This window comes from Eptesicus fuscus, chromosome 15 (assembly GCF_027574615.1).
Source record: "Eptesicus fuscus isolate TK198812 chromosome 15, DD_ASM_mEF_20220401, whole genome shotgun sequence".
NCBI classification, from domain to species: domain Eukaryota; kingdom Metazoa; phylum Chordata; class Mammalia; order Chiroptera; family Vespertilionidae; genus Eptesicus; species Eptesicus fuscus.
The window spans coordinates 52,858,915-52,871,527 of NC_072487.1; the positions used below are offsets into that span (position 1 = coordinate 52,858,915).

Here is a 12,613-nt window from a genome sequence, read left to right on the forward strand (position 1 = left end):
GGCCAATCACTGGCTTTCACACTTCTAATTTTTTTTGGAGTCGCAGAATTGTGTATTCCATCAAAGTCCACATGTATAAAACAGAAAGGAGAGCTGTCCCGTCAGAAGGGGGGTGAGGGGTACAGCCTCCTGCTTAGCCTGCCCCATTCTATAGACCACAGTTTGAAAATCACAGGCAGGTTTACCTCCTAGGTCCTTGTAGCTCTAATTTTCTACCAAGTTAGAGCTTATCACGCACCCTTACAAGCAGAATCAAACAGAAGGCAAGGTGTCCTCTAAAAAGAGTCAATTCAGACACCGTTGTTTCGAGAAGGCAAATAGAAAACGGCACCACGTTCCACTGGAAACTTGCGGCGACGGAGTTTCATGTTCTGGTAAAAAAATGTAGAAATAGCGGTTGTTCTCGGGGGACTTGTGGTTTGGTTCTGGACCTCCCCATGGAGCCAAGTGGTGTCCCTGAGGGCGAGGAGGGCAGAGACCTCTGCTCAGGACCATTCTGAGCTCATCCGCAAGTTTTTGATCTCCAGTTCCAACTGCTTGGCCTGGACCTCGCGCTGGGTCACCAGCTCCCGGAGTCTTCGGATCTCCTCCTGTTGCCGATAGAACATCTGCAGCAGCTGGGAGAGCACAGAACAGAGGGAAAGGTAACGTAAATGCCCTGGGACTTGAGGGGGCAGGACCCCAGCAGAAAGGATAAAACATTGTCCCTTTTGGACTCAGAAAGGTGGAGGTGATTAAATTAACGTGGCTGAGGCCTAAGGGGACAGCCATTGCATTGATCTTTTACAAAAACCTTGTTTCCTTCACCTAGTAAATGAAATTAAAAGACTTGACGTTTCAGACTTGTTTTTGGTGCCTTTTTTTGTGTGTTTCTTTTTTTTTCCCCTCCTTAGATTCCCCCATGGGATGGAGGAAAGGATGTTTGGCCCTGATGTCTGGAGACTGGAGTTTTTACCATCACTAAACTGTGTGACTTCAGGCAAGTTACTTACCCTCTCTGAACTTTAACTTCCTCCTCTGGGAAATGGGGGTCAGAAAACTAACGTCAGCATTATCACAGCTGCTGCCGCTGTACAGAAAGGTACCAGGTGTTGGGTGATCCCCCTAAGTAAGGATCTTTGTTATCTGCTCACAACGGCCCTGTGAGGGTCGTGGTGTTACTGCCCCCACTTTACCGCTCTGGACACTGAAGCTAAGAGAGACTCGGCCCCTGGGGCCAGCGTCTGACAGGTCATGCTCAGGAGAGCTAGGATGAGCATCCCTCCGGGAGATGGCAGCCCTTGAGGTTTTAGCCACTACCCACTGACTCCCAGGGCTGCTGAGAGAACGCACACAGATGACACATCAGTGCCCACCGCGGGACCTGGCACACAGCCAGCACTTAACCGATGTTGGCTCTGAAAGCACAAATACAGTGTCAGAACTGGAGGGATGCTAATACCCACCACGTCAAGCCCTCTTCACTTTACAGATGGCTCTCCCCGCTCTCCACCCACCACCAGGGCATACAGGCGGTGCTCGATGCCTGTTTGTTGAGTGAATTACCAGTAAGCAGCTAGCCAGGCCACACAGCTGGTTATTTTTCTCACCCATCATTTCTCTGCCCCCTTCTCCACACACCCCTCCCCCCCAGTGCAGGCACCCCCACCCTCATTCCCACCTCGTTCTCTGTCTTTGGTGGGGGGCATTCAAAGATGTCAAAGCCATTCGTGAGCCACGTTTTCTTCTCCTCCAGCCTGTGTTCTGCCGTCCACCTTGGCGCCTTCTCCTCGAGCAGAGAGAAGGGCCTCCGGCCATCTTCTGCCGCCAGCATTTCAGTCCGGTCCAGGAGGTGAGGCGAGGCAGGGGCCAGGGAGTTGGAGAGAGGCCTTTCCGGGGGCAGAGGCCGAGGGCTCAGCAGCTCGGAGCCGGGCCGAAGGGACACCAGGACAGGCCCTGGGAGGGAAGCGAAGGCTGTGTGAGGGCTGAGTGCCCACAAGCACATGGGCGTGGGGGCACTGGCACAAGCAGGCGTGCGCAGACACACAGACACGCAAAAGGTGTGGGAGCTCCGGCCACATGCAGACAGGCACAAACCCACGGACCAGGGCACCCAGAGTGCGAATCGGGGTCCCGCGCGTGTGACCATCTGAGGAAGCCTGGCTTGCCGGAGCAGCACGGCGCATGCCCTGGAGCTGCCCGGCACCGCGAGCTCCGTGGGGAAGCGTCGCCCTTGCTTTGTAGGGACAGTCCCACCACACCGCCCTGCCATCCATCCGTTCACGAATTCCCCCCAGCACGCTGGGCAGCAGGGGAGGCAGGCTCACAGGGAAGGGTGAGGAAACTGAGGCCCAGGGAGGAGCGAGACTGTCTACGGGTTATACAAAAGTGGGGTTTGGGGGGATAGAAGGAGAGGGAGATCCCAATCACAGAGGCAGCAGCTGGAGTGGGGGTGGGGAGCACCCACGGCCTTCCCTGGGCTGGCCTTCACGTTGACAGGACAGGCAGGGTGAGTCAGGGCAGGCGGAGGGCACCCCAGGGCCTGGGTGGGGGCTGCTGCCTTGAGGGCCTCTGGAGTGATTGTGGAGGGGCAGGTGGGAGGATGGGCAAAGGGTCCAGCTGAGACTATCCAGTCACTCTGCACAGCCCAGAGCTTAGTAGTTTTCCATGGAGCAAAATCCCTTGACTTGGAGGGAATGTTCTGAGCCACTCGGGGCCAGTCCCTGCCTTCCTGGACCCTATCCGACCGTCCCAGAGGCTGGGGACTGATGGTGAAGGACCAGTCCTCGGGGTTTCAGGAGAATACAAATACGGTCCAAACCCCTCTCAGCCATCTGCGCCATAGGACATGCCATTTCCCCCCACATTCGCCCGCCCGAGGCCTCTTCTGGGCTTTCCTCACCTTTATCTATCCCACTGAGCCACTCCCTGGCCGTTAGAGAGGGCTGGGCCCCTGCTGTGGGCGGGTAGATGTCCTCTTGGTAGGATTCCGACTGCAGGAGAAGTCAGGACAGTGAGAAGTGGGGTGGTGGGGAGGCTGCCCGCAGGAGGGCCTTAGAGAGCTGGGGTCCAGGTCCTCCCCAACCTTGTGAGTTGAGAAAGCCAAGGCCAGGGAGGAAAGGGTCATGCCCAAGGTCATCACACAGCAACTCCAGAGCAGAGGTGAGGCAAGAGTCAGGACTCCTAGCTCCCGGGATGCCTCACGGACCACGGAAAGGCCTGCCCCTTGGGGAAGTGGCCACCAGCCTCCCTGTTGCTGCCTCGGGCGTGGGCTCCAGGCTCCGGGGTTAGTCTTCTGGGGAAGGGTTCCCGCCTCCCTGCAGAGCCCCCACCACTCTCACCCGCCGGGGGACGATCATGGATATCGGCTCGATGAGGCTTTTGGTTGTGATCAGCTTGTAGAAGCGGAAGATCTCACAGGTGGACACGTCGAGACCTCTCTTTGGCATGAAACCTGCGGGCAGATGGTCAGTTAGGGCCCAGCGGTTCCAGCTGGGCTGGGGCCACAGGGGCCGGTGTGAGTGGCAAAGCCAGGCTGCACACCTGGATGTGAACAGACACCGCCTCCTCCCCCGATTCTTCCCGTCAACCAACAGTTCATGCAGGAACACCTCCGCTGGGCCAGGCCCTGTGCGGGGGTGGGGTAGGGGGGGAATGGGGCTGAAACCTCAGACCCTGGCCCCACCTTCAAGAATATACATGATTTTAGCTCGACTTCGGCAGGAAGCGTGCTCGGCTCCAGGCCCTGCCTCGCCATCCCCACAGCTCCTGCCCCAGATGCCCTTGACAGAGCGTGCCGGCTTTCTTTTGCTTCCTGTTAGCATGGCACACCTTTCCCCATCCCTTCACTCGTAATCTAGCTGTGTCTTTACGTTCAAGTGCGTTTCTTGTAGGCAACACGTAGCTGTGTCTTGTTTTGTTCTTTTATCCCCAAAGACACGGAAAAAGCAGGGCCTCTCTGAGGCCAGCCTCTCCCATCTCCGTGCTGCTGTTTAACGGCTTCACCGGGGCCTAGGACACCTTCGCTCTCCCCCGTGCTGTGCTCGGCCTCCTCTCTCCGTTCCGCAAGTGTGGCCTCGCTCGGGAAGCCGCCCAGAGAACCTCCTGCACCCCAAACCAGAGCTCCCACGAGCCAGACTGTTCACCCACCACCTCCCCTCCCGAATGTGGGCCCCTCCAGGGCGGGGCCGGAACCTGACTCATCCCTGTCCCCCCAGGTCCCAAGCGGCCTCGGGGCCCCACACTCACCGATCCCCTTCTGGGGGTGGTAGGAGCGGTACTCCGTCAGGTAGTTCAGGTGAGGCTTGTCGGCGCTCACCTCATAGTAACGGATGTTCCCGTCTCCCTGCGGAGGAGGGTGTGTTCAGAGCCGGTCCCCAGCACCCCACCGGCCCCCACTGCCATGCAGCAGGAACCTGGTGTTCACAGTAGGTAAAGAGTTGGCAAAGCCACCCTCACACAGGGAACGCCAGGGAACTGTCACCAAGGCAGTAGGAGGGGCCCCCCAACCATGACCCAAAGCCCACCGGGGTGTCTCCGAGGCAGAAGCTCTGGGGGCACGGGCTGGAGCCCCACCCCCGTCTAAGAGCTGCACCCCAGGACCAGAGTGGTGTGTCCTGAGACCAGCGAGTGGGTCTCACCTCTAGGAGCATTTCTGTCATAGTGACCGGGCGGGGCAGGGTGGGGGGTGCTGCTGCTGGCACGGATGGGTACGGTCAGGGTGGGTAGGGCCAGGGTTGCCAGAGACAGATGGTAGTCCTACCCAGTGAAGACCTGCTCTGCCCCCATTTGAAGGTGCCCCTGGTGAGACACACCCCCTGGTCCCTCCTCGTCTGGACCCAGAGTTGATGGAGGGGAAACCAATGCAGCGTGTTCAGCTGAAGCCCTGGGCCCAGGTGCTCTCGGGAGCCAGGAAGGTGGGAGAAAGGGGGTGGGCTCCCCACAGCAGGAGAGTGGTCAGCGACTCTTGCCTGTCCCTGCCCCTGCCTTGCACCCCAAGGGCCCAGGCTGCTGTCTGGCCACCAGAAGGGCTAGGCTTAGGGTAGTTCTGCCTCCTGCCTCAGGATTCCATGAAGCCACCTTCCTCCCGTGCCAGACTGACCTTCCCCACCACGTAGAGCATGTTGGTGTCCGAGTCATAGAAGGGGAACAGCACGCCGGAGGAGCCGTCCAGGTCCTCCTCTGTGAGAGGCACGGAGAGGTCGTCCTGCAAGGGAAGGGGACCAGGACGCCTGCAGGTCACTCCTGGGGTCCTCGGTGGTGCTCTCTGAGCTAAGAATTCCTGCCACGGGGCTCTGCTTGGGTGTGTGTGTATATGTGTGTGTGTGGGGAGAGAGAGAGAGAGAGGGAGAGAGAGAGAGAGAGGGAGAGAGAGAGAGAGAGAGAGAGAGAGAGAGAGAGAGAGAGAGAGAGAGAGAGAGAAGAGAGAAGAGAGAAGAGAGAGGAGAGAGAGAGAGAGAGAGAGAGAGAGAGAGAGACAGGCCGAGAGACTTGTGTATATGTGAGTGTATGAGAGACTGAGTGTGTGTATGTGAGTGTGAGAGAGACTGAGTGTGTGTGTGTGAGAGAGAGACTGAGTGTGTATGTGAGTGTGTGAGAGAGACTGAGTGTGTATGTGAGTGTGTGAGAGAGACTGAGTGTGTATGTGAGTGTGTGAGAGACTGAGTGTGTGTATGTCAGTGTGAGAGAGACTGAGTGTGTGTATGTGAGTGTGTGAGAGAGACTGAGTGTGTGTATGCGTGTGTGAGAGAGAGAGAGAGACTGAGTGTGTGTATGTGAGTGTGTGAGAGAGACTGTGTGTATGTGAGTGCATGTGTGTGTGAGAGAGTGCACCACCTTGTATTTTGCAGCATTTTGCCCTTAATGAATGACTTCTCACACACCTGATCTCACTCTAGCCTTCTGCCACCTGTTTTGTTATTTATTCTCACTACAGGCCCAGTGCAGGAAATTCGTGCAGGGGGCGGGATATGTGTCCCTCAGCCCAGCCTGCACCCTCTCCAATCTGGGATCCCTTGAGGGATGTCTGACTGCCTGTTTAGGCTCAATCCCTGCAGTCGGACATCCCTCTCACAATCCAGGACTGCTGGCTCCCAACCACTCACCTGCCTGCCTGCCTGATTGCCCCTAACCGCTTCTGCCTGCCAGCCTGATCACCCCCTAACCACTTCCTGCCAGCCTGATTGATGCCTAACTGCTCCCCTGTTGGCCCAATTGCCCCTAACTCCCTCCCCTGCCAGCCTGGTCACCCCTAACTGCCCTCCCCTGCTGGCCCAATTACCCCTAACTGCCCTCCCCTGCTGGCCTGGTCACCCCTAACTGCCCTCCCCTGCTGGCCTGGTCACCCACAACTGCCCTCCCCTGCCGGCCTGATCACTCACAACTGCCCTCCCCTGCTGGCCATCTTGTGTCCACATGGGGGTGGCCATCTTGTGTGTTGGAGTGACAGTCAATTTGCATATTACCCTTTTATTAGATAGAATGAAGAAGGAGATTCAGAGAGAAGGAAGTGATCTGTCTGGTATTTGAAACTCTGGCCAAGTGCTCCTTGAATCAACACTGCTTGACCTGCCCCCCACCTCCCCTTCCCCAGCTGCACCCCTGCCCCCCACATGCAGCTCCTCCTGCCCACTTGCCTCAGTCCTTCGTCCCAAGCTCTGCTCCAGCTCTTCCTTCTGCCCAGAGGCCCTCTCCTCCCTTCCACCCCGTCCTGGTCCAGACGGGGCCACGTGTCCCCCCCTATCCTCTGTCCTGACCAGTCTCCCTCTTTGAACTAGAGGATGCCCAAGGTCTGGGCTTGTGCCTTCAGGCTGTTGGCATCTTCCTGTTATTCATCAATACATTCAATCAATGAGTGCGTGAGTGAATGAATGAATGAAGCCAGAACTCAGCTAAGGAGCGATGATGGGGGGTGTTGGCGTTGCGTGGGAGACTCACCTGGTCCCACAGGGCAATCTGCCGGTTGTTCCACCGGGATGTGCCTGTGGACAGCAGCTTCTTCAGGTTCCCCAGGAACAGCACTTTGTTGGCCCGGTGCCCCTTGTAGCTGGCTTCCTGGAGGGACATGTGCAGTCAGGGACGCCCTTGCCTTTGCTTATGCTGCTGCTCCACCTGGAATGCCTCCCTTCCTCACCCCAGCTCTGCCTGGAGAACCCTTCCAGGGCTATTTTTCTGAGCTGCAAGAGGGAAATATTTGCCCAGTTCCATGCTCTTGTGGAAAGATTATTGAGCACCCACTATAGCATGGGGCTGGGCTATCTCATCTAATGCTCTGAGGGGAAAGACTAACAGCCCATTCTTGCAGATGAGGAAACAGAGGCTTGGCCACCTAAAAGGGCGTGCCTGAGGTCATGTCTCATAGCGGATCAGCAGTGGTGCCCTGAGGTCTCCGACCCATGTCATGCCCCTTGACAGAGCTGAGGCACACTGACAAGTTTTGGCGCGAGACCAGGTTCAATACTGGCTTTCGATGTGGGCATGTCGCTTAGCCTCTCTTCAGCCTCAGGTTTCTCATCTGAAAAATGGGGCTGACACATCCTACCTCAGTTTCCTCATCTGAGAAATGGGGATGACACATCCTACCTCAGTTTCCTCATCTGAGAAATGGGGCTGACACGTGGGAAGGCTTGGGCAGAACTCCCATTACTGTAATGAACAGCATTACTGCCCTGTTCTCAGAAGCCTCCACCATCTCCACTCCGCTCCTTGCTCCTCTGACCCCAAGCCAGCCTCCAGCCTAGCACTGACCTGGAGCACGGTTCCTGCTCGGGGGTCGAGAACCCGAATCTTGCGGTCTTTACAGGTGGTGGCCAGCAGGCTGCCGTTGGTGTTGAAGGACATAGAGAGGATCACGTCTTGGTGACAGTCGATTGTCTTCACGGGGCTCATGATTACAGACTCCTTTGTATCCAGGTTCCAGACCATCACCTGCACGGCAAAGAGCCGGCTCTGAGCACGGCGGCCTCCCCGCCCCTGGCCCCCACAGTCACACGCCGGCCGGGCCGTAGTGAAACATGGTATCCCCCGGGGGGGAAGCCACAGATGGCAGTCTGGCCAAGAGGCCTCCGGTGGGAGGATGGATCTGCCGGCTTGAAGCTGCCTCGTGGTGGGAGGGGAGAGCCGGGAGCCAGGCTGTCTTGGCCGTGAAAAAAAAACACACCATCTGCCTCTGCCTGGGAGCCATGAAACATCCACGCTAGGAGGACCTGGGGGACCAGCTAGTCCAGGGGGTTTCAAACAGCAGCTCCCACCTCGCACAGGCAAACAGGGCTGCCGTGTCTGGTTGCACAGGCTCTGAGAGCAGTGTGCTTGCACCGCACAGTTCCAGGGCAATCCATCCCCAAAGCCTGGGATGGGAACAGTGCCCCCTGGCGTTGTGTACAGAGGAACCTGCACAACCCCAAGCAGCCGCCCTGCAGACACACCCTAGACCAGGCGTCCTCAAACTACGGCCCACGGGCCACATGCGGCCCACCGAGGACATTTATCCGGCCTGCCGGGTGTTTTTGCCGTTTTGTTTTTTTTACTTCAAAATAAGATATGTGCAGTGTGCATAGGAATTTGCTCATAGTGTGTTTTTTTTTAAACTATAGTCCGGCCCTCCAACAGTCTGAGGGACAGTGAACTGGCCCCCTGTTTAAAAAGTTTGAGGACCCCTGCCCTAGACAGATAAAGAGCACTTCTGGTCTGAAGGGGGAGAAGCCCTCCGCACCGCTCCCGTTTTACCCAGCACAGAGGCCCCGCAGCTGCCTCAGTAAAGCCCTGTGGAGGGAAGAGTTTAAAAGCCACAGCTATGGTCACACCAACTCCATCCGTGTACAGATGGAGAAACTGGGGCTGGAGAAGACAAGGGCTTTCCCGGGTCACACTGCAAGTCAGAGGTGAGTCGGAATAGAATCTCAGTTGCCCTCACCATGGATTTCCCCCTCCACAGGGCCCAGCCCACCCCCTCCAGGCAGACTACGGGGTTGAATAGTGCCCTCCCCAAACTTTCGTCCACCTGGAACCTCAGAATGTGGCCTTATTTGGAATAGGCCTTTGCTTATGTAATTAGTTCTAATGAGGGCATACTGACTTTGAGTGGGCCCTAAATCCAATGGCTGGTGTCCTTTTTTTTTAAAAAAAAATTATTATTATTGATTTCAGAGAGGAAGGGAGAGGAAGAGAGAGAAACATGACTGATGAAAGAGACTCATTGATCGGCTGCTTCCTGCACACCCCTTACTGGGAGCCAAGCCCAAAACCCAGGCATGTGCCCTGACCAGGAATTGAACCATGACCTCCTGGTTCATAGGTCGACGCTCAACCACTGAGCCACACCAGCTGGGCTGACTGGTGTCCTTATAAAAAAGAAGAGAAAATACACAGACACACAGAAAAGGAGGCCACGTGACAACGAAGGCAGGTTGAAGGGATGCGGCCACAAGCCAAGGCGTGCCGGGAGCCACCGGAAGCTGGAAGACTCACAGAAGGATTCTTCCTCAGGGCCCCCGGAGGAAGCCCGGCCTCCTCACGCCTGGAGTCAGGATGGCTAGTCTCCGGAACTGAGCGGGAGTGCATCTCCGTTGTCTTCAGCCACTCGGCGTGGTCGTTTGTTCGGGCAGCCCCAGGGAGCTGCACGCAGACCCACCTTGTAGTCATAGCCCGCGCTGAAGAGGATGTTGGCCGCCGTGGGGTGCCACTCCACCAGGCCCACTCTGCGGGAGTGGCCCACCAGCTCCTTCCTGTAGGCTGTGAAGTTCCTGGACAGCAGCTGCTTGGGGATGGCCCAGATCTTGATCTGCCGGGGATACAAGGCCCAGGGGGGTGTTAGCCAGGGCCGCCGTGGCACCCCACCACCCTCAGAGCTGGGGGCAGTGGCCAGCAGAAGGGACGGGGCGTTCGCTCTGTATCCACCTCTCCCTCAGGGGAGGGGCAGCTGGGGCACCTCAGAGGGACGGGCTTTGCCAAGGTCCTCCCGCCCAAGCAGGGCTGGCGTTGACCAGAGATGAGTCCAGGCCTCCCGATCTGCCCTCCCCGTAATCTTTGCCATCCTAATGACCTGAGGTAGTGGGTGGGTAGATGGGCCACAGGCCTGACTCTCAGGCTGGGTGTCAGAGCAGATTTGCCTTCCAGCACAGAACACCCCCCAAAGTACCATGGTCTCCTCCTGCCCCTGGTCTCCAAGGCCCAGGGTGGAGCCTTGAATGGCCAGAGGAAGGGTTTGTGCTGAATCTTCAAGGCACTAGGGAGCCAGCCAACACAATCTCCGGAGCCGGACAGGGCAGGCCCTTCCGAAGGGGCCCCTTTTATGTTCCTCAGCATCCCCTCTGGAAACTCAGAATTTTCTACCTGCTTGTCCTGATGAGCTGGTGTGCTTCCTGTGATCAGACAGGGAGGGTTCTGCAGTACATTCTACTTCCCTTTTTGCCTTGGCTGCCAGGCAGCTCTGAGCTAAACCTAGGGCTCAGGAGCTACAACCCTCCATTGCCAACGTTTCTAGTATTATTTCCTCACTTCCTCCATCTGTGGCTGCTGCACTTTAGAGAACTGGCATCGCGCAGTGGGAATAGAAATAAGTCCTCGGTTTGAGGTCCGGCGCTGCCTCTACAAACTGTGCGATGTAGGGCAAATAGCTGTACCTCTCAGATCCTCGGCTTCTATACACCAGAAAATTGTCCTACCTTGTGAGGTTGCTGTGAAGGGAAGACTGAGTGAAATGATATGTGTAATGAGGAGCACAGTGGGCTCACAATAAATGGTAACTATGAAATTTATCCGTACTTGAATCACCTGATCAGATTGGTGTCTTTTGTTTTAAGCTATAGCCACCACGTTTTAGAATTGGCCTAGAATAAAAATTATAAATAAATAACACTGAACATTGTGGGTACAGGGATTAGGTCCCTGGTACAGAATAGGAGCTCAAAAAAGTTGGTGGGACTGAAGCTTTGGGGTGGTTTTGGTGTCCATATTCATATATGGTTCCCACTCTAATCCTTTTAAAATTTGCTTCACTACTGTTTGAAAGTGGCACAGTATTTTCTGGCCACAATAAAATTGCTCCTCGTGGCATTTTAGAGTTCCCCCAGAAGAGGGACTTTCCCAATGGAATTCATGAATCTCACTGGATCTTCACTAGGCAGTTGGAGCTATTATGCCCATTTTAGAGGTGGAGAAACTGAGGCCCATGGAGAGAAGGGGGTCATGCCCCAAGGTCAAAATCTAAATGACCCCCCTCCCCACACAGTAACCTCACCTCATGAAGGATGAAGGAGTCAGGAGCATCAGAGCTGAGTTCCATCTCCCTCTGCCCCAATCCCACTCCTTTTGTTCAGGGAACAGCCTTAAGGGCCGATACTCACCGTGGCATCTTCAGAAGCAGAGGCGATTTCAAAGTCGTCAAAAGGGTTCCACTTGATGTCTAAGACGTTCCCTCTGTGCCCGCAGACCTTTGGGTAGTGGGGGTCCAACTTTCCTGTCTGCAAAACAATGCCCGGGAGGAGTGAGGGGAGAGGGGGCGAAGTCCACTTTAGCACCCGCCGGTCATTCATTCAGTCAGCAATCACTGAGTAACGGGGAGACGTAAGGGGCAGAACTGGGTGTGACTCTAGGACTCACCCCTCTTCCCCGTGTGACCCTGGGGGCGTCACATCCCTGCTCTGAGCCTCAGTGTCTCCCTCAGTGAAATGACACAGGTATTTCACAGGGTTGGTGTGAGGGTACAGGAGACCAGGCGTGGAAAGGGTCTAACACAGGTTATGAATTCAGGCCTCGCACACAGGAGGTGTTCGATAAAAGGACGTTTCCTTTCACACGCTGCTGGTGGGGAGGCGAAACTGGCGCAGCCACCTTGGAGAACAGTCTGGCAGATCCTCCAAAGGGTAAACATAGCTACCATGTGACCCTACAATTTCACTTGCAGGTGTATCCCCAAGAGAAATGAAAATGTAGGTCTACAAAAAACTTGTACATCAATGTTCACAGCAACATTATTCAAAATTGTCCGAAGGTGGAAACAATGTCCATCGACAGATGAATGGGTATACAAAAGGTAGTGTATTCATACAATGGGATATTATTCAGTCAGTCAAAGAACGAAGTACTGATGCATGCTACAACATGGATGAACCCTGGAAACACGCTAAGTGAATCAGTCAGACAGCAAAAGCCACTTAGATGATACACCAGATGTGGTTTCATTGCTTGAGCATATTATCACATCCCCTGGTACCTGGCATCCAAGACCCTGACTAACGGCATATGAAAAATTCAGAACAGGTAAAGCCACAGAGACCGAAGCAGGTGAGTGGCTTCGGGGAGGGGCAATGGGGAGTGACTGCTAATGGGTCCCGGGTCTCTTTTTGGGGCGATGAAGCTACTTGGAAATGAGAGAGTGGTGATGGCGGCACAACCATGGAAAATACTAAAACCCACTGACGCCTACACTTGAAAATGGTGAGTTTTATGGTCTGTGAATTATAGTTCAATTAAAAAGGAAGGACCTCCCCTTCCCCTCTCCCCCTTTCCTGCTGAGAATTCCTGAGCGGGTACGGGGCGGTGGGGGGTGGGGGGGGAGGGACACACAGGTCCCAGAGCGCATGCCATGTAGCCCTGAAGCTGAAATTTCCAACCACTATTCACACACTGGGGTATC

The 12,613-nt window shown here is 55.8% G+C and overlaps 1 protein-coding gene across 4 annotated transcripts in view; it reads right to left on the bottom strand.

Annotated features, from left to right (window-relative positions):
• Positions 1-271: 271 nt before the first annotated feature.
• CORO2A (coronin 2A) overlaps positions 272-12,613 on the bottom strand; it is a 46,892-nt gene continuing 34,550 nt past the window's right edge. For 3 of the 4 annotated variants that reach the window (XM_008141866.3, XM_054727278.1, XM_054727279.1), the window contains exons 3-12: positions 11,322-11,438; positions 9,608-9,757; positions 7,726-7,905; positions 6,916-7,032; positions 5,081-5,185; positions 4,228-4,324; positions 3,321-3,433; positions 2,882-2,972; positions 1,661-1,935; positions 272-617 (exon numbers count right to left, since the gene is read on the bottom strand). In XM_008141866.3, the coding sequence (XP_008140088.2) occupies positions 486-617; positions 1,661-1,935; positions 2,882-2,972; positions 3,321-3,433; positions 4,228-4,324; positions 5,081-5,185; positions 6,916-7,032; positions 7,726-7,905; positions 9,608-9,757; positions 11,322-11,438 (1,377 nt within the window). In that variant the 3' untranslated portion in view covers positions 272-485. The remainder of the gene's footprint in view (positions 618-1,660; positions 1,936-2,881; positions 2,973-3,320; positions 3,434-4,227; positions 4,325-5,080; positions 5,186-6,915; positions 7,033-7,725; positions 7,906-9,607; positions 9,758-11,321; positions 11,439-12,613) is intronic. The other variant, XM_028145953.2, reaches the window with a different exon arrangement.